The sequence below is a fragment of the Falco rusticolus genome, chromosome 7, assembly GCF_015220075.1.
Source record: "Falco rusticolus isolate bFalRus1 chromosome 7, bFalRus1.pri, whole genome shotgun sequence".
Taxonomy (NCBI): Eukaryota; Metazoa; Chordata; class Aves; order Falconiformes; family Falconidae; genus Falco; species Falco rusticolus.
The window spans coordinates 19,775,502-19,797,823 of NC_051193.1; the positions used below are offsets into that span (position 1 = coordinate 19,775,502).

The 22,322-nt window shown below is 39.6% G+C and overlaps 1 protein-coding gene across 1 annotated transcript in view; it reads right to left on the minus strand.

Annotated features, from left to right (window-relative positions):
- THSD4 (thrombospondin type 1 domain containing 4) overlaps positions 1-22,322 on the minus strand; it is a 319,739-nt gene that overhangs the window by 248,548 nt on the left and 48,869 nt on the right. The window contains exon 5 of the mRNA XM_037395653.1: positions 13,227-13,656. Coding sequence (XP_037251550.1) covers positions 13,227-13,656 — 430 coding nt within the window. The remainder of the gene's footprint in view (positions 1-13,226; positions 13,657-22,322) is intronic.

The following is a 22,322-nucleotide window of genomic DNA, read 5'->3' on the forward strand; positions in this document are numbered from 1 at the left end:
GCTATAAAAAGAAGTTATGGTGGTTCACACCTGCCTGTGACCTAGCCCTGTTCATAGTCTGTTGCTAGTCTTTATTTGACCCAGCAAAAAAAACAGATGACTATTCACTCATTCCAAAGCTGGTTTTTTTTCAAAATGTAGTTACCATTTTACTGTCCCAAATTTCTTTTAGTGCCCAGTTCCCTGAGCAAAGAAATCAGTATCAAAGCTGGAGTGCACACGGGATATTCTTTACATGACTCCAATCAAGTACGAAGAACTTGGCTTTCGCAGCAGCAATCATAACTACTTTGTACAACAGCTGTTCTCAGTCTCAGCAGTGCTATCATTTTTCTATATAAATATGCTACATAAAAGAAATCCACCAAATACCAGAATCCCTCCATTCAAATATCTATTTATAGAAACACTACATAATGCTCAAGGTGCTTAAACTACACACTATTGCCTCATTTAACAGGAAATCAATGAAAAGTTGTTCCCGTTTGACACAACCTGGCACAATGCCTGAAGAATGCCTTAACGTGGAAGCTTTCAGCCTTGTTACAGATCCAGTGTCTCATCTGTCTACATTGTTCAAATTCACCTGAAAAATAGAGCATGCTTCAATAGCCCTCCTCTGAAAATGTGAAGTTTATGTACCAAGGATAGTTGTTTTAATAGAATGGTAGTAGTATTCTCATACTAGAAGAATCAGCCACTCCAAAACCCTTTTTAAAAAGCACCACCACTATCAGCTTTGAAAGTCCCCAAGATAAATGCACACTTGATGCAACTCTAGTGAAATCAACAGAGTTAAAGCAAAGATGACACATCTAGTCCTTGTAGTTTGTAGAAAATTAGGCTAATGTAATAAAACATCTATGCTAGTGTTTCCAGCACTATTTTATTTCATTTTTTAAATACCTTGTTCTTGGAGCAGCCTATTACTTCTGGGGCACAGTCTTTTAAGTCACACAGGTTTCACTACTTTACTCTTGTATTCTTACAGCTTCATAAGTATGTGAGAATAACCCTCTACCAGTTTTCTATATGAAAGTCTAATCAATTTAAATGGAAATTCAATTGCATACATTCCATTCAAATGACTGGCCTTTGTGTGGGAGGAGGGACTATTTGAACAGTTCCAGCAGAAAATAAAAGTTTAGGGAAGTTTCTGATTTGTACTACCATGATATTCCACTTTTAAATGAAAAACTCTTATTACAGCAATAATCAAAATATTCTTAGAGAAGGATCTCCATTCTAAGTGACAGCCAGGCAACAGAAATGTTTATGCAGGGTTACATGAGGCACAAATGTACAGGCACAGATGTACAGATGTTACTATATCTAGGGTGAATTCTGGTCAGTCCTTTGAGAGAATGCATTTTATTCTTTCTCGGGAAAAAAAAACCCCACAAAAAAACCCCAAAACCAAATAAAAAAACAAAACCAAAAAAACCCACACCACCAAAGCACACTTAAAATGTGGAAATTTTTTTTTTCAAAAAAAATTGTTTTTCACAAAAACGCAACAGTTGTAGAGCACCATAAATGTACCTTAAAAATGACTGAGTTTGCAGGAGCCAAGTGTAACAAATTACAGCATTAGTCGTATTTTCTAGTTCTTGTTTCCATCAAAAATTACTTTCTGATACAACACACTTACACTGTTTCTGTAATATAGTCTTTCTTCCCAGGTCATAGTACTTAAAAGAAAAAAAAAAAGCACCATAAACTAACTAGCAGATAGATTTACCATATTTTATAATGCTTTGGTATAGCTACAGTGGTAGCACTGTCTGTTTACTTATGAGTTTATCAAACTTTAACCATTCAGACTAAAACTTTCCTCTCCTGGTATCTGTCTTAGTCTCATTTATTTGATGGAAGTATTTCATCCAAGGATGAGTCTGAAGGAAAACAAGAGGATAGATAGGTGTTTTTTTCCATGCTCCAGGTAGTCTGAATATTATTTTGTTTTAAATGTAAGTGCCTGTTTTATTTTAATAAGTGACATGAAGCCAGGACAGTGGTTCTTTGTCAAGAATGGATCCTCTGCCTTTTTTATGGAAATCTACCCAAAATAACCAGGCCACATGATTTTTTTAAAAAATGCTGATAATCATACTTTGTACATATTCAATCAAAACGTGAAGTTTTGCAGCTAAACTACTGGAACGATCTGTTTACAGGAAGAGTGTTCCATATCTGAGGCTAAAAGAGGCTGAGAAGTTTCCCAGCGATTATTGGTACATGCTCCTTGATGTTTAGGGGCAGGGACTGGAGAAGAAAACAAGACCTCTCGCTCTTCTGCTTTTAATAATCCCTTGAGCCTGGTTGCAGGCAGCATGGACAAAGCAAGGAAGTGGTCCAATACCAATACCTGTAGCTAAAATGCATTGTATACATTGGAAAAACTTGGATATATCTTGGGACTAGGATTCAAGAGACGAGACTGCATAAGTGAGTCAGCTGAAGAAGGTCTGCGGAGAAGTGAAACTGGAGAGAAGCCGGGAAACCGATGTAGAAGGTGATTGGAAGCAGAATAGATGGTGAGAAGACATGGAAAATACTAGACAGGGTACTAAGAAAGTGAGAAGTGTGACTGAGCAATAAAATACAGTGGAACAGCTTCTGCTAGTGGAAAGGAGCAGAAACAGGCTGTATTGGGAAGAACGACAGAAACACCTGTGGTGAGAAAAACGTATGAACACCATGGCAAAGCACTTCCATTGCCCTATAGAACTAGTGATGGTAAATTCCTTTTACCACCGTGTACTGGGTTTGCATGGCAAGGTTTTGGTAGTGGGGGGCTACAGAGGTGGCTCCTCTCCCCCATGCCCAGTGGAGCCAACACCAGCCGGCTCCCAGACAGCCCCACCGCTAGCCAAGGCCCAGCTCATCAGTGATGGTGGTGTCACCTCGGGGATAGTACATTAAGAAGGGGGGTGGGAAAAAACTGTGCCAGCAAGAGAAGGGAGCGAGACTTTGGGAGAGCAACAACTCTGCAGAGACCAAGGTCAGCGCAGCAGGGGCAGGCGGTGCTCCAGGCACAGAGCGGGGATGCCCCGGCAGCCCGCGGTGAAGGCCATGGTGAGGCAGGCTGTGCCCCCAGCCCGGGGGGTAACGGGGGAGCAGATCCCCCCCAGCCCGGGGAGCGCTCCACGCCGGAGCAGGGGTGCCCCAAGGGGGCTGGCACCCTGTGGGGCAGCCTGCGCTGGAGCAGCTCCTGGCAGGACCTGTGGCCCCGTGGGGAGGGGAGCCCGGGCTGGGGCGGGTTTGCTGGCCGGGCTGGTGGCCCCCCGGGGACCCCACGCTGGAGCAGTCTGTGCCTGCAGGACGGCACCCCCTGGGAGGGACCCGGCTGGAGCAGCGTGTGCAGAGCTGCAGCCCATGGAAGGGCTCACGCTGGAGAAGTTCACGGAGGGCTGTCTCCCGTGGGACGGACCCCGTGAGGAGCCCTCCCCCTGAGGAAGAAGTGGCAGCAAAAACACGTGATGAATTGATCACAAACCCCATTCCCTGTCCCCCTGTGCCACTTGGAGGGAGAAGGTAGAGAAAATTAGGAATGAAGTTAAGCATGGGAAAAAGGGAGGGATGGAGGGAAGGTGCTTTTAAGTTTTAGTTTTATTTCTCATTATCCTGCTCTGATTTGAATGGTAATAAATTAAAACTAATTTCGCCAAGGCAAGTCTGTTTTGCCTGTGACTGTATGTACTGAGTGATCTCCCTGCCCTTATCTCAACCAGTGAGTTTCCCATTATATTTTCTCTCCGCTGTCCAGTTGAGGAGGGGAGTGACAGAGCAGCTTTGGTGGTCACCTGGCATCCAGTCAGGGTCAACCCACCACACATTGGCTCAGATGCAGTGGTCTGATGAGCAGTGACATGTGACACGATGGCATTCTGGTCTTGAAGGCTTTTTTGGTTTTGTTTTAAAACTATAAAGTTACATACAGTAAGTCACAGGGCATTAAAAGGAAGTTTAACCTCAACTTAGAAGAGATTGTCCGTGCAATTACTATGTAATTTGGCTCTTTTTGCCTGTGAGGTCCATTCCCAACTATATGATTACATACTATTTTTTCTGTATGATGACTTATCTAGTGTGCAGAAGGGACTTACTTCGGGGATCAATTGGGAATGTTTCGTTAGGGGAGTTATTTACATAATCTCTGTCTCATTCACTCTAGATGCTAGCAGGTATACAACAGACATACAGAATAAGGAACATGAAAGATGGACTGCAGTTTCTGGAACTAGCTACTCCACCAGTTTGGGGAGGGAAATGTCACCTATAGCACAATTTGCTTAAACCAACCCCTTCTCCACTTGTGAACTATGTACTTGCTGTTTTGGAGGTCTGACTGAAAACCTCTTGACCTGATCTGCAGATGAGCTGCCAAATCATAAGTACAGTTTGACCAATGCAGATTTTGCTTTGACTGTTGTCGAGTCAAGAATTTGAAGATAAACAGCCATACCAACCTATCACTAGAAAAAAAATCTGGTTTATTAATTACACTTGCACGTCTCTATGCATGCAATATGCTGCCTGCAAAGGTGTTACTTCTGGAAAGACCCCCAGCACACTTGATGAAGTACCAGCAAAGATGAGACAGAGCACTACAGTCTGATTTCCCCACACACATACACGCCTTTTTTTTTTTTTTTTTTTTTTTTTTTTTTTAACATCACAACTGCTTTAATTATTTCTGGAGCTTACATTGTTCTGTAGGCAGTTAGAGCTTAACGGATCATATGCAAAAGTCTGATTTAACTGTTCTGGGCACCACAGGGCATGCAGTGCCAAGTTCATTTTTACTACCTCTAGGGAAGAAGGTTTAGACTACCATCCTTCAACAAAACTATTCTGTGGTTAGGCAAAGGAATACATGCCTGCCAGAGATAATCTTACATTTATGTTTCCTAACTTTCTACATGAGTTTTGGCCATTTGCTGTTTTCAAACCCACAGAACAAAAAACTCTAGCAATGCTAACAAACTACTACTCCTTCAGCACCCTTAGTTTAACCTTGGCTGCTTCTTCTGCACTTTCTTCTTCCTCCACTAGCCCCAGTTAGTACAAGAGAGGACTAGGATTGTACTGGTGGGTACTTTCACTGCAAATTCTTATAGTCAGGTAATTTATGTTCTGTTCCTGCTATCTGCCTTGAAAATGCACCTTAAACTTGTTCATTGTTACCAGCAGTACTGAACTAACCTTCTAAAAACACCAGGAAAAAATTAGCCCTTTCATGTACCAAAGCAGATGCTGACATCTGACAGTAGGTGTTTTCCACACCTGTAGATAATGGGAATAGTTAACAAATGCCCATAAAAAGCAACATTTAAAAAAAAAAATATTTGTAAATTAATTCAAGGGATTTCCTCTGATCAAAGTTTCTAGACATCTGCAGCTTCCTCTGCTTGGAAAACCTGGATGCAATTAAACTATCATATGAAGAAAAAGCAAATTTCTTGTTCAAATTATAGGACTGTTGAATAAATATGAAGTAGAATTTCAGAAAATACTTCTGTCAATATGAATTGACAAAAAGAAACAAAGTCAAGCTGGAATGCCTTAAAATACCTCCCGCAACACTTGTCTATATCGATAAATGACGACTACTCAAATTTATACTACCCTATTAAATAATTCTACGAATATGTCAAGAATGCAACCATCTGATTACAGCTCTGAACTCACAACTTTCATTGATTAGTCTCCTCTCTAAAACTTGGCACAGAGGTTAGGTCTGAACAATGACCAGGCAATGCATCTAAATCACCCAGCAGTCATATTTTATTGCAGAATAACAAAAAAAAGCACTTCATTTCAACAAGCATCCAAATGAAGTTTCTGAATCACCTCACAATGGTTTACATGCTAATGCTGCTATTCAGAACTGATGAAGTGATCGGATAACTGTGGATCTTTTCCCAGTCTCCTCTCCCCCATGACATATGCATGCCATTTACACTAAGAATCAGAAAGGTAACTTCTCAGACAATTCCAATGGCTACAAGAAACCTACCATTTAGCGTTCACTGGGAAGTTAGGAAACATGTTTTAGCCAATTGATATGCATTTGGTTTTGATTTTGAGGCACTCAGAGGAATTATTAACATTTTTATATCATGTTATTACTACACATAAATGCAGGTCTGAATCTGCAGCTATTCTCAGACACAAATTCACTCAACTTCAACCAGTCCATAGACTTCTCCAGCTTCACCACGCAACCCACTTAACAGGCTCAGAACTTCAAAATAAACCTTACAGCAGAAAAATGCAGCTCAATGCTTCCTGCAGTATTGTAAAATACTGAAGTACTACTGTTAACCAAACCCACTGAAGTCCTTCTGTACGTTAAAAATCAAGAAAATATATATTGGGAAGTTGACAGAGCCTCTGGAAAATTCTGCCCCCAGTGTACTCAAGCTAAACCCCAAACATACTAATGGTGCTAAATGTATACGAGTTGGCCAAGTCTCACGCTAAAATATGGAAACTGTCTACCATGGATAAACACCAAGAACAGGTAAGAGAATTCCCCAACATATTTAGGAACAATAGGATGAAATTCAAGAAAGAAGCTAAAAACTTCGGTTGAAAACTGCAAGAATTATTCAGACAATTTCATAAGAGGAGGGACTGTTACACAGAGGCAACTTTAACCATGGCATGCTGTCTTGAGCTACATTCAAAATGGTTTGAGATACTTCATATCTAATGTGAAGATATATATGGCCACTGCTGCAAAAGTAGTACAATTGTCTATGGAGTAAACATACGCACAGCCAGCTTAGGCACTCACTACAGATTTTCCGAATGTATGGTGTGAATCTCACTTCTTTTGTAATATTTGAGTGGAAAACATAAGTGAAAGGGTTGATGTCATTCGTTAAAGATCAGTACTCAAACTATAAGCATGTAACAAAATGCCTCAACCATAAGAAAGTTTGTTCTGCACAACACAAAGCAGAGTTAAGATGATTTTATTGACTAATTATGGCAATGTTGCCATTTCTTGCCTTTAAAAAAAATTACTGTGTAAACTGAGCATTTAAGTTCCTTACTGTGTCCTTTTGATAACGCCCTTGCACATTTTGTAGATTTTTACCACTAATACATACTCTCAACCTTTATTTTCCAGTGTAACATTTCTGCTTTATTGCCTTAAGGTGTTTATTCTATCCCAGGCTGTACTATATTTTATTTATATCGTATGAAATTGTATTTGGAGAAAGACAAAAATCTCATAATTTCTGTGTGATGCAGAAAGTCATCATAAGAACATTATAGATTGCACAGGATCCGCGACCCAGAGGATATCAGCCATGGCTTTAGCCATGTATACAATACCAAATTTTTATCTGCACCTATCTTTTTGGTCTGTGTTTGTATAATTCTTGGCACAACAGAGCATTAGAGCATGCCTCTCAGAGTCCTAGATGCTAAATTGGTTTAAAATAAATGTATTGATCAAAGTAAGTAGTTGAATTTTCAATTAAAAACTATAAGCCTCTAGACATCAACATTTTCTGAATTGTATGATTCTGGCCTTATTATGAACGTTTTACTACATTAGTAAGTAATGACCATAGTAATAATTAGGGTAAAACAGCTAACTTTTTGTCCTGTCACTGCCACAAGAAGACAGTACATTTCTGGAATAAAACTATCTGAGAGAGCTTCTAAAGTTACCCCAACGTATTTTTCATACAGATTTAAGGCAGACAGTTTCCCGTAATTATTGAAGTCTTAATAAGAATGTCATAAGGCAAAATATTTTGTAATACAGTGTTCACAGTTGTTCAGGGGGGTATCACAAAATGACAGTGCCGAGATACAGAGAAAACTACTGTGGTCCAAAAGATTGATGAAAGCTGTATCTACGTGACTTTTTTGTACACAAGGGACAGTTAACAAACTCGGTAGGACATTGTACAAGCGGCATCTCTGTGCCAGTGCCTGGTAGATTAAGCCCATGTTAGCCACAACACATTCTGAATTAATATTTATAAACTTCTGCTGCAATTTTCAAAACAGTCAAAGAAAGGGCAGTACAACCCGAAGTAGTGTAAGCTTTTAATAGCTTTCCTATACGCCCGTGGAATGTCAGACTACCAAACACACATACAATCCCTCAGTGTTCACAGGGAAAATTCCTCACATAAAGCCACGGTTGAATTTCCTCAGGAAAAGATATGTCATCATAACTCCACTTTCCCACTTATGTCAAACACCTACTCTATACAAATCTAAAAATGAGGATAAATAAACCACACAGTAGCTCTTTGGGAATAAGAAGGGGCTTTTCAGTAAAATAAAAAAAAATCTTAAAAATACATAGTGTTCTATTTGTCTTTACCTCAGTATCTGAGCATCCCAAGCACACTGAAGAGTGCACACACCCTTGCAGCACCCCGTACCACTTCTGAAACAACTTGTGTGAGGATTGCATTTTCTGTTCTATATAAAATTAAAACACTTCCACCTCTACATTTGTTAAAACTTGAAACACTGGAAACATTTCATTTCCTATAGGGTGGAAAACTTTTGAAAACGCTTGGGCAGAATGCCAGCAAGCTGGTGAAATGGCCCGAGATCCCAGGTGCCAGGGGAGCCTGCCAATGCCTACTGCCTACGTGCTTAGGTGACAGAAACGCACATCAATTTGAAATGGACTCAACACATTCCTGCAGAAGATTTCAATTCTATTTAATTATAGTTCTGTGTCCAAAAAAACCCTTTCAATGGAAAAAATTTAATTCACACCAATCAAAATTAGTATCATCATCATTAATATTCTTTTAGGGAATTATATTAATTTAATGCATCATTATAGAACTGGGGATTGACCCTAAGCCTTTTTCTTCAACTCATGTCTTCAACTATAAAACCTCTTTCCATTTCCAAAATTATCCTTTCAGATACTTTGCATTCCCTGCTAAGATGCCATTCTTAAGTGTTCTGCACACAGGAGCACGAATCCAAGTAGAGAACTCTTATGTGGGACCAAAAGCTGGATTTTCCATAGCTGTGCTAACAGATTAATAGTGTGTATAGCTGAAGAATCAGGATAAAAAACTAGAAGTAATCATTTGTTTTCTGATCCTATCTAGATACTTCTTCAAAACACAACTGACTTCTTGCTAAGTAGCAGTCACATAACGTACTGGGAAAGGCAACATAGTCTAACCAGAGACATGACAGGAATCCATATGAACCAGTGGGCAAGCCAGAAACTGTGAATGAAACTGAACAAGCTCAGCAAAACTTCATCCATAAGTATCCCACTGAGCTCTCAACAATTAGCCTTTCCTGCATTTCAGCTTGGTTTTGGCAAATTCACATACAAGTAAAGGTATAAACTTGGTCAAAACCCTATTTCAATCCATAGCTAAAGACAATTTAGATTTTATATCCATTTTGTGTTGCTCTTCATGGTGAAACTCATATATTTTCTCCACCTATTTTTTCATACTCCTTGATGCACTGTAACTGGCCTAAACCAGTCACGATTTTATTTGACAGGATTTCCAACCAGAGCATTTAAGTGCTCACGATTACTACTATGTGACTTCAGACTCAACTGTCTCGGTGCAACGTGGAAACTGGGAACTGCAGCAGAGGAGAGGTAGCACCCTGTCAGAGTAAGCAGGGCCTTCTGCCCTGAACTCACCACCAAGGACAACACGGAATCATAGAAGGGTTTGGGTTGGAAGGGACCTTTAAAGATCAGCTAGTCCAGCCCCCCGCCATGGGCAGGGACACCTTTCGCTACACCAGGCTGCTCCCAGCCCCATCCAGCCTGGCCTTGAGCACTTGCAGGGATGGGGCACCCACAGTGTCCAGTGGAGTTGTTCCAGTGTCTCACCACTCTCATCATAAAAAATGTCTTCCTTATGTCCAACTGAAAGCTACCTTCTTTTAGTTTAAAATGGTTGCCCCTTGTCCTGACACTGCAGACCTTGGTGAAAAGTCTCTCTCCATCTTTCTTATAAGCCCCCTTTAAGTACTGAAAGGCTGCAATAAGGTTGCCACATATTAAGGACAAAGACATACTAAGAATTAATGTCTTCACTAATGAGCCATAATTCACTGTACATCTTACAAAAAATATAATAAAGCAGATAAAATTGACTTTTAAAAGGGGCAGTCTGTATCACCAAATTTACAGTGCAAAACAAGGAGGCTCGAATGTCCGGAACCCTGAAAGCTTCCTCATACACGCTGCCCAAGAAACCTCAGCCTGAAGTTAATTTACAGATCGATTCTCACACATTCACTCACGAAGAGCTAGTGACTTGGCAATGCTTGAGACAAACCATGACGAGAAGTGCTCGGTACACAAATGTTCCGTTTGAGCTGCTTCCTTTGTTCTGGTGACAAACAACGCAAACAAGTTTGCACTCAACTTCTCCTTCACCCACACAGCCATGTAATTCCCTTTAATGCAGGGGAAGTAAGGCAGATTCCCTCCTCGCTCTCGCATTTTGGAGGAATACAGGCCATTTGAAGAATCTCACTGTATTGCGGATGGCTTCTGGTTTCAGTTAGCTCTGTCAGTGCTGTTCGTGTGTAAAGGACAGATGTTTACTGCCCGTTTCCTGCTGAAGGAGGTGACAGGCTGCTGGATATTCTGAGGTGACCACGTACAAAGCCTAGATGCAAGGTGCTGAAGAGGGGAAGCCCCTTGCACAGTATGAAAATAGGTTTAATGACCTGCAGAAACACTTGAACAAATACAACCATTTCCGAGGTTCTCCCCAACCAAAACCCACAAGTTTAACTTTTATGAATCAAGCTGTCAGTCATGTAAAATGAGTTCAGCTATTAATGAAAAAAGAATAAACGTACAATAGTGAGGAAATGACCTAATGGACCAAGGCACATTGACTTAATTTGTTATTAATTAACTGCCCTTAGGAGAAACTGCAGAGGGAGTGGCCAAACACCAGGATTACTGTTAACAGAATACTTTCCTCTCAATAAATGAGATTTTCATTTTTGGTATGCTCCAGGAAGAATTAAACAAGAAGAAAGTAAAGAAATAAAAAGATACTGTTCTCTGTACGCTGGCAAGACCGCTGGTATATGTCACTGCTGATAAATTAAATTAAAGCCCACGTGCAGAAGCATTTAATCAGGAAGAACAAGCAAACAAAGTGAAACACTATCAGCCTTGTTTTGCTCTTGTCCTGGCCTTTACACTAAAGCTGTTCTTAGCAACTTCTTTTTTATAATTACATTAATTGCCACATTCCAGGGAGAAAAATAACCTTGAAGAGCAATTACAGCTTCTCTGAGGGTAACAGAAATGTTGCTAAATCGAGAATATCACTACGTAGAGTTCCATGCCTAGGAGGAGCTGCATCATCTACAATTTCTTTGTTATTAAAAGTCTCCTGTAATATAAATGATGATTTATTTATAACTGCATTTATACATGCAGCAATGGCAAAGATGCTGCAACAGAACACTCACCTATTTTTTCCTCTTCATCTATTGAAGTCTTCTGTTTAAACAATAGTTTCTAAAATTAACATTAAAATATTTCCACTCCTGTTCTCCTACTACCAGAAGAAATTTGTCAATGGCCAGACCACTCATCATACTGACCTGCATGTCTTGCCACCGTCTAATTCACAAGCTCACAGCCCTCCTCCTTCCAGCCCACTTTTCATTCTCAACAGATTTCCTCCACAAACCCTCCTCCATACGTCGGCCATCTGGGATTGCTTCTTTCTTCCACCTCATTTCTAACTTCCTCACCTCTCACCCCTTGCTCTCTGAAAAGAGATCTTCCCTGGAAATGATTTTGTTACATTCCTTAAGTCAGGCAGAATACTGTCCAACTTTTTGCCTCGATGCAGTAAGAAATGAAATAAAGACTGAGACATTTGTGTATCGCTTGGACACCAGTGAGCAAATTCTGCACAGAAAACTTTCCAAATTAATGCCCATGCACTAAGTTCATTTCCTATTTCCTTCAAAAAACAGAAAGTGTTTTCCAAAAGAGCAATTTGTACCAGAGACTGTTCTCAGAGGCCTAAAGTAGCCTTTTCATGTTTTCCGTTTCAAACAACTACGCTAAAACTTTCTTGGCATTAGGTCTCTTCAAGCAACTGCTCTAGTCTTGATCAATGGACTTTATTCATAAATCATGCAAATGTAGTAAATGCTACACTAAGAGGCAAAAAGGCACTCATCCGATTTACTCAGGTCATGTTTTTGTTATCCTGATCATATGTTCTGTTACTACATCTCCACTATGCAGGCTTCCACTAAATGAAACAGGATTTCTAAGAGGCGGAAGAATCAGACGGGCATCCACCCAGAAAAATATGGCCCGTTGTGTCAGCATATTAAGACTACTCTTGAAAATCCTGCTTCTAATATCCAAATACGAGCTGAGCTTCTTCAAGTTTGTGACATTAAGTTAGATTAGCAGCCCAAATAGGATGCAAATATTAGAAAGAGATACTTGGGAAATACTAAAATGACACAGCCAGAAACTGAAATTTTTAGCAGGATGAAAATTGCTTGTAGGAAGAAACAGCAAAGCCTCACTAGCCTCCCACATACAATGGGAGACTGCCCCAGAGCACAGAGCTACACCCAGCCAAATGGGTTTGAATGAAGTAATAACAGAGTAAGTTTTATTTAAAAATTAACACAGAACAGATTTTCTCTCCAATAAACTAGGAAGCCAAAATAAAAGTATGTAGAGCTTAAATGCTGGTAAAAGTAGCATCTGTCACAGAACCACACAGCATCGCGGTAAGATATCGGAGTGATCTATGCTACTGGCTGGCTCTAAAGACTACTTAGGACATGAGCAGAACTCCCAAAAGGATAGCCTTATCGTATGGGATTGAGAAGCAGGGACACTTTATAATGTGGTCTACTCCAACTCCATTTTTCCATTTCTTACATCGAAAAATATAAAACTCATCTGTGACTCAGTTTCTTTCTCTATCAAATTAGAATTGTACATACTGGTAGGTTTAGTGACCGCTTCACATCCCTGAAAGTATGGTTGGTATTATGTATCTACACTACTATGCACGTACTTTCAGTATTCCCCAAGACACTCTAAAATAAGTTCACAAAAAATTTCATTAAATTAATAAAAAGCAATGTTCAACTTCTTCACTATGTGAACATTTAGCATACTAGGGAAAACCAATAGCTGCCCAACAAATTAAATATAGGAAAACCAGACTTACATTTGTGTTGCAGAGTTTATATTGCTTGTAGGTGCCAATGCACACAATTGCTGCAGCTCTCTGAGCCTGGGGCTGACCCTGGACCGCCTGGTGTGATGCAGACCCGTGATGGTTTGAGTCACTGCTGTGAAACAGGCTTTGAGATACAGGAAATGCAGACGACTGATAAACCGAGGGTCCAAGGACCTGATGTCCAGCCTGAGGCCCACTTTCCTCTTGATAAAGATTCCCGCGTTGAAGTGAAGGACTAGCTGCCTGGCTGTAAGCGTTCATGAGGCTTGGACTCTGATGAAATACGTGGTTCCTTGATGACTGTCGCTGCCTGCGAAGTTTTTGAGGCTGCTGACCAGTATCAGTTTGTAAAGGTAAAATGTATGGCACTTTTCCATATCCGTACTTTCCTGGACCAATAGAATTTCTGTTTCTGCTTCTAAAAACAGGGAAAGAGAGGGACAACAGTTACCGAACTCATAAGTGAAGGAGCAGTTAGATACTTTATATGATGTTATTTGTCAAAGTTATTCACTGGAAAGGAACATGTAACCAGAAATTTCAATCTATTTTACAGAAAATATATAGAAGCTGTAGTCCTGCTTGGTGTATCGGGAATCTGTGAAGAAGTCTACTGGCTGAACTATATCCTGGGCCCTCTTTGGCCAAGTCACACGGCAAGTCACTTAGTGTCAACTAGCAAATCAAATGGTTAGGTACAGTATCAAGTGGCAGTTTGGGGGGAGATGATTCTTGTTTGTTTAATCCCTAGGACTCTCCTTTAAAATGGAAATTCAGAGAATCAAAGCTGTGTATTCCTAAAATTCCTAACTATGTTTCTGAGGAGCTTGAGATATATAACAGCAGGAAATTCCTACTGTTGATCTGAGTAACGACAGAAGAAAATTTGAATTCAGTATGGCAAAGATCATTAAACATTTTGTATCCATTTACAAGGCCTCCTCTGGTTCTGCTTCATTTGCTACTTAAGAAATAAAAATGGAAACAGAAAAAGGATAAGAAACATCAAAATACTACTGAAAGACTTCTGGAAAAGCTGACAAATGCAGGAAAATACTTTTACTATGGTACACAGTTTATTTTCTCTTCTTTGGCCAGCATATGTGGATTAGCAATACATTTAATTAATAAGTCATGACCCCTCACTTTGTTGGCAGGACAAAAGGCCACTTTTTACTATATATTACTAAAGCATTACACAAGAGCTTGACAGCCCCCAGCACTAAACGCCAAAGTTTCAGGTCTGCTCTCTTGCGCACAGATCTCTTTGTACTGGAGCCCCTGTGTTTTGGACAGTATTACACCAGTACCAGCACCCTCAAACAGCTGGTACACCCTGGAGGGTAGCTGTATCCTCTGCACACCCACAGCAACACAATGGACTCAGTCTAGAAAAGCGGTCCCAAATTACAAGTGAAAACTCACAAAATTATTACCACCACATCTGGGTCATACCATTCAAGAGGGTTAATCCCAGAATTTTATCTGCAAACAATAGGCTTATTTGCATTTGCTTGTCTTGCCATCCTGTACAGCTCAGCATCATATCAGGCCTTGGTTTCTAACGCTACAGTCTGAATAGTAAGTTGGCAAAAAAAATTTCTTCCAGTTCAGAGTAATGTGTGAATACAGCTGTTTGGGTAACCCCTGCAGCTCAGGAGGGGAGACACCATTAAAAGAAGGTAACTTACTTTCTGTTCATAAAATGTTTTTATATTTTTAAATATATAAAAAATAGACTTGAACGGCAGTGAAAACCTGAGGTTATAAATTGACATACTTACTTTCTAGAAACTGAAGTGTTACAGATGTCAACGAACCACCAGATCAAAAAGAATTTTCTTTGGGTTTGTTTTGTCTTGTGTTTGTTTTCTTCACAAGTCTTATAGTCTCCCAAGACTCTTGTTACATGGGAACCCTGGAAGTCAATTTACTTAACATTCTAGCTTTACGGCCACACGGGGCTTTTAATCAATCTTCCTGGCTCAAGGATGTGTGAACAAGAGTGTTGATTTACCCTGGCAGATAAAGCAACCAGCACTCTTGAGCTGTTTATACACATCAATCTGCTCTGTAACCATGATGGTCATTGTTGAGGTAGAGGTTTGGTAGTTAGAGTACAGAGAAGTAGTATAATGGGTGTTGGCATTAAGGGAGGAAAAAGAAGCTTCCTGTAAGTGGACAGGACAGGAAAGAAAGAGAAATTATGAAAAGGAACTATTTCAGAAGTTGAGACTGAAAGCAACTTGATTTAAATGAGCATAGTTTTGTGGTGGGTTTTGTGGTAGTTTTTTGGTTGTTTTTTTTTTATGGGAAAATAAATCAATCCCCCCTCTGTTGCTGCTAATTTTCATTTTTAATGTAACTCTTCGCTTCTGAGCAAGAGGAAAACAAACAAACAAACAAATAATCTTTCTTAAGGTTTCTAGTCATATTCTGCATTCTTGAAACACTTTGGTGTCACAGTTCTCATGAAGAATCTTAGATTTTGGAGCAAATCGGTTCATCTTGAAAAACAGATGTAACTCCTTATTTTTCCTTGTTCCAGTCTCTAATGATTCTTCTCAACCTGACCACACCAAACTTGAAGCATCTGAGATACAAACCTTGGCAACAACTCCTGGCATTGAGAAAGTTACTGCTTTGTTGCAGGGACCACAGACTGCATGGGGTGGACAGAGGGTGGCAGGTGAAACTAGCCTTTTGAATTTATCATCTACAGCCAGGTTGCTTGCATTTTTCATCAAGAGGAGGAGAAAGCTGCTAATAACTGAGCCATAAGCCAGTTGCAGACCAGTGGAATGGTGGGAATATGCCTCTGATCCAGCCTTCTCAATGCCTAATTCTTTGCAACAGCAGCACTAGGCTCTCCCAGAGAGGAACACCTAGATGTGTCCAACCCACCTGGAGGAACTGCTGCCTGGCAAACTAGGAGAGGTTACACAGAAGGTCAGATATGAGACTGATGTTTGACTGTTAATCTCCAGTTCAGGGTCATGAATTGGAACTGAAAAGAACTGAAGGACATGCAAGAAATGGTGATGTAAACTAGGACTCTTCAGCCTGGATAAAAATGGTGAAATGGGCATATAGTAGCCTTAAATATAGAATGGAATGACTCATATCTGAAAGAAGGACTCCTAGTTGAAGGCAGCAAGTGTCCAAAGCCTGCTGGAATCTCATGAAATTAATTGCAGAAATTAGAAAGACTTGGGTTGGTGGGAAGCCAGACTTTTTTCTCGTAAAATGGTTGATCACTGCAACAAACATGCAACAACAGCACCTAAGAAGTGAAAGCAGTAACAAAATTCTTACTGTTAGTTCCTGTTTCATCTTGGCTTCTTTTTTTGCACTGTAACTTGGCAATGTTGCTGGATTCCCTGCTGATGAACAAATGAGGCACCATTCCTGGTAGCCTAAGTTTCCAGCACCCTTACAATGACATGTCGATGGCTGCATCAAGGCTCATCACGGATGAGTCCTCTTCTTTGCCTCTTCTCCCGTAATGGTCAGGGCCAGAATGACCAAAGACATTGCTGTGAACCACTGAGTACAAGTTGCAATTTCCTTAGGTTGTGTAGTAATTATGACTTGGAATTTAAATGGGAACACACTTCCTCTGAAATGGAAGGTGAACTTTTTGTAGCCAGGAACATCACATTTCTTTCAGCATGTAAACTTCTGGAAACAGTGTAATAAACTCTAATAAGCTCTAATTATTAATGTCTTTATCAGTGCTCATGCATTCATTTAAACCAATATTGCCTGGACTGAAACTATTCTGAAGATTGCCTATTTTGCCTTAAATCATCCTTCAATCCCACCTTATAAATTAGGAATGCAGTTTATCGCAATTTAATAAAAAAGCTTCTAAATATCTTGGTGGTAATTAACTATTATAATTCTTGGGGAGTTATCAGGTAGAATTTATGATGTCATGCAGCACAGTGAGGCAGGGAGTATTATGTAGGTCCATACACAATGGGAAAACAAGGGGAAATCAGGGAAATGAAAGGGGAAGGAAAATCAGACAAAAACTACCATTAACTTCATAAGCAGAATGAAACTAACCTGTTGACACCTGTCTGCTTCATGCTAAATCAACCCAGCTTTGATCCACTGGTAGGAGGTGGAAGTAGGTCAAGCCACGATGGCTTGTTGGGAGTTTTCCATTGCCAGCAGAACTTTTTCTTATCTGTCATTCATTAAGATTACCTGTATTCACTATAAGCCACATAACTCGCTGCCCCCCACAGCAGGGCTTGGAAGCTTCACCTTATTGCTCCTTTTTTTTTTTTTCTTTTTTTTTTAATGCACACTATCATAACCCAGTCAGAGTTGGGATGCACTCTCATTTAATGTAACAGGTAAAGGAGAAGAAAAGAATTAGCAACTAACAGCACACCCCTAAGCAGCCTTGCGCCTGCTTAGCCAGACCAGATTCTGCAGCATTCGACTTTACATATCCAGGCATGCTAAAAACCAAGCGTCATCCTTCTTCACATAGCAATGGTTAAGAAGAGCATTTGATTAGGATGTTGTGTATGTACTGCTACAGAACTGTATGAACCACCATCAACAGCTCTCAGACAAAAGCTGAAAATCCAACTGGAGCAAGATCTGAGTTTTAGACAACCTTGACAAACCTTTTCCAGAAAAGTGCTAGATTCTGTCTTTACAAGTCCATTGTTCCTCAGCATTAATAGAAATAATTACAAGAGCAGCACAAGGGAGCCCCACATTCCTGCCACCAGCACAACTCCTAAAATAGCTCTATTTAGAAAGGATTCTAATATACTTCCAAAACCTGCAGCATGCAGCACTGCACCGACATATCAAGGATATGACTGTGGCGATACAAACTCTTCACATATCCTGTATGAAAACAGCGATAATGAATAATGCTTAGGTTCCTTCATATACACACTGGCCCTGCAGAGCAGATATTGTTTATAGATGGATTTATTTAGGTATTCAAACCCTAAATTGGAGCACCAATCCTGAGGATGATAGCAGGGTTGAACTGCAATAGGTATGACAAGTCAACCACTGACACTAAGATACCAGTGTCACCAGAGTCAGAACTGAAGCAGTTAAAATACTTCACTGCTCATTTAACTATACAATGAAACATTAAAAATGAAAAGAAACCCAACTCCCAGAGAGGAGAAAACACCAACTGCTTGAAAAACTGGTGACAAGACAAAGAAGCTTGGGACTTTATTCTGCAGGATTACTCAGCGTTTCCCACTTACATAAACCCTTTGCTCTTTCTGCACATGCTTGAGCCCTTCAGGAAGTTACCAGCTACCTTCTGCATCAGTTTTCAAAAGCACTCCCCTTTTCAGCTGAACCAAACATGACTGTATTAGCAGAACAGTCATGCTAATTTTCCACTGCCTATAAATCCATGTTTATAGTCAGACATTTAATAGGTTGGCCAGGCATACTTCCTTCTCAGGGTCCATACAGTCCTCAGATGTGCAGAGACAACTTAGGATGGGGGAGAACTACATTCATATCCTACAGCTGGTTTATTTAGAGAGACGTTGTTCCTCCTAGATCAGCCAGGTAAAGAAACAACATACTTCCAGGTTTCTCATATGCTAGGCCAGTTAATTTTACAGGGCTTTTGGCTGCATATCTTTATGTCAGTCAGATTTTTGCCCCACTGATCCAGTCAGGTTAATAAAGCTATTTAATGTTGGCCAAGACTTTTATTTAATTGCTTCTAATAAAAAGATATCAATCAATTTCTACAATACTTCACTGGAAAAGATCTTACATACCCTTCAAGAATTAGCAACAGAAGGTAGGAAGTATCAAAAAGGCAAGGATAAAGGAGCTCACCAGCTTCATTACCTTGTAGGCTCTGGCTACACTGTCTAGTATATCAAATAAACACTTAATAATAAAACTTTCTTCAGTTCTTTACTGGATTGAAGAGAAGAAAGAAGGAAGAGGAAAAAGAGGTATTCATTAACATTTGCAGTCAGTTAGGATACACACTGCATGTTCCATGGACAAACGAAGGGGGGGGGGAAATGCCACCAAGAACAGAGTTACTATCTAAAGGCGAATTACTGCTTAAAGGAAAAATTAATGTTGAAAAGCAAGTAGCTGCATTAAGTGTTTCATGACAGACCATAGCCAGTAGACATCTCTGATCTATTGTGTTCATCTCAGGTAGAGGCGTAACAGCTATTTAATGCAGATCTGGCAATCTTCTTTCTTTGGGCATAATTCTCATAAACACACACGCCTCCCCGATTGTTCAGACAAATCTGTTCAGCACTTTGATAACAAAAATGATAGGCCCCTTTAAACTTCAGCCAACCTAAATATATTCTCAAATTCAAAAATACATTTGCCCAGACAAGTATGAAAATCAGGTTTTGTGTTATTGGTACAAGGATTGTAGAAAACATTTTACAGTAATTATTATCAGCTAGTATACTTACTGGTCTAACTGTTAACAGTTTTTGTCATGCTGAGGATAAATCAGTCAAAAATAATGAGACCTGGCCCCTCACACACATTTTGAATGACGAAAAGGAATTTTGTTTTAGTAGCTTTCTCTAATTTTAGCCGTAACCATATGCATACCTTGGTTGGCAAATAAATGTGTTATCACTGCCTCACAAAGTTTATGCTAAGGACAATGCTTTGAACGTCAAGTGTTCTTGAGGTTCACTAAGAATTAAGTACTTTCTGAGCTGGTGAGGTGATTATTTATATTGAATAAAAAACCTCTTTGAACTAAGGATATGCAGCTTCTTTAAAATACACAAGAAAGATTACAGATTTCCTGGGCCTCCACCTGTTCTCTTAAGTGCTCTTTACCAAGCCGCTCTCCAACACGCCATTTCCATTTTTTCCCTTTTTCCATCATTCCTTTCTCCTTACATTTCTCTTACCATTCTCTAAACGGAGATTCCCTGGCTCACTTCCAGCTGAAGCATAACTTGTTTTCTTTCTCTTCTGATGTCAGGCAGAATAAAGAATGTATTTTACATGAGTTTTGCAGCATTTCATTCAACTTATCTCCTAGTATCAAAGTACTACTTCTCTTGTAAATGAAAAATGTAAATTAAAAACTACAGGGTTGAACATTAGCAAAACCTCTCATTTATGTGACACCAGGGAAGACTTGTCCTACCATTGGAATGTTTCCTTAGAACGAACCCAAAGAAACTGCCAATTTCCCTCATTTTCAATTCACCTTTCACTCTGTTTCTCAAGGGGTAAGGTAATGTTCTGTAACAGCCTTCAGTCACCAATTTCACCAGGGATAAAGGAGGAAAAAATGCACAAGAATTGCAGGCTTTCTGATATTTTTTTTCCAAATTTTGTCTCGTCTAGTCTATTGGCAGAATTATTCTGCAAGCAGAAGACGGTTGTCTTCCCTGTATGCCCAGCCACAACAACTGCCGTAACGAAGACAACAGAACCTCATCAGAGAGCATTCAGGTAGATGTGACACCACCACTTAGCACTTTCTTTTAATTTTATTGAGAGTTTGGTCCAGTTTGAAGTTTTTTTCAAAATCTTCAGAGGCTTGCTTTACCACAAAACCTGTCATGGAATTAACAGCTAAGTCTTCTAATACTTTAAGGAAACGCACCTCATCAGTGAGTCTGGCCAAACTGCACACGTAGCCTGATGCTGCTCTGCTTGCCCAAGACCTAAGAATTCTTTAGGTTCTTGCCTATTCTCACTTGGGATTTAAGCAGTTGCCTATAATCTAATCTCTGAAGTGTTGCTGGCTGTATTTTTGTCCTATCAACAAGCCATCAATCCACAGCTAGCACCTACCCAAGCTGAATTTACAGAGTGATCTATCATCAGAAGCAGAGATTCTATGTGCAAGATGACAGTGGGAGAAAGACAGGAGGAGCAAAAATATGACTTATAGCATTATTTCCCATACAATATTCCACATTATGCACCAGGGCAGAGTGTCTTTTAAATGACACTGATTTGTGCTTTTGCACTGCAGTTATTAATTTCTATTTTAAAAATGCTCCAAAAGTCCATTTCTTTGATTCCCACTAGAAACTTTGCTCTAAAGCAGCTCAGTCCCCTTAGATCCTTATCAAAGCTCTTTAGCTTAAATGTAAGTCCTACTGCCCATCATCGTTTTAACAGGACTATAGACATGCCCAAGTTAGTAGGCCAAATCCTCTTTAACTAAATCAATTACATTCTAAATCTATTTCTGTGGATAAGCATACCAAGATTTAAACTAGTATTTTTGATCATACCAAAATATCTATTTAGCAGCATTACATTACTGTAATTGACAGCTTTTAAAGGAACTACCCATTTACTTACAGTTCCAAGTATTTCATATAGAGTTGCCTTGATTTCGTTTCTGAAGAAATGAAAGTGACTTATTAGATATTCCTGTCAGCGAAGTTATTCAAATATCACTCCAATATTTAAAACGTAATTAAGAAAAAAAATAAAGGGATACCAAGAAGTCTTTGCAGATACGAAACTTCAACTTCAAATTGAAAAAACAGATCCTAAATGCAAAGTTTCCGTTAATAGCATAGGTACAGGTATATATTTTTAAAAGTACTTATTAATTTTCATTACTCCTAAAATTGTATCCTTAAAATAATTTCAGATACACATTTTTAATCCCTGGTACTTCCTCCATAATTAAAAACTGTAACTGCCCTACAACCTCCTATTCAATAATTTACTTTCCAGCCCTCCTACTGCTTTTAATTTTCTTTCATGTTTTATATATTCTTAAGCACATACAGTTAACAAGGTTGACTTCAAAAAGACTGTCCACCATGCATTTTTGGCCCCCTTTTCTTAAGTTTAAATCACAAAACAAACTGTCTTATGCTGGTCATAACTGATATAAAGTTTATACCTCACAGTATTTTAGCAGATCCTTTCACAAGAATAATTTTTAACAAAAGTGAATGATTTACTGGTTCTGGGAATGTCTTTTCCCTCAAAAAGGAGAGCTCTCAACAGTCAGGTTGATTCACATCAAAAGCCACTGTGTATCACCTCTCAGTACTGTACCATAGCCCTGTGCAGCTTTACATTCCACGTACTCAC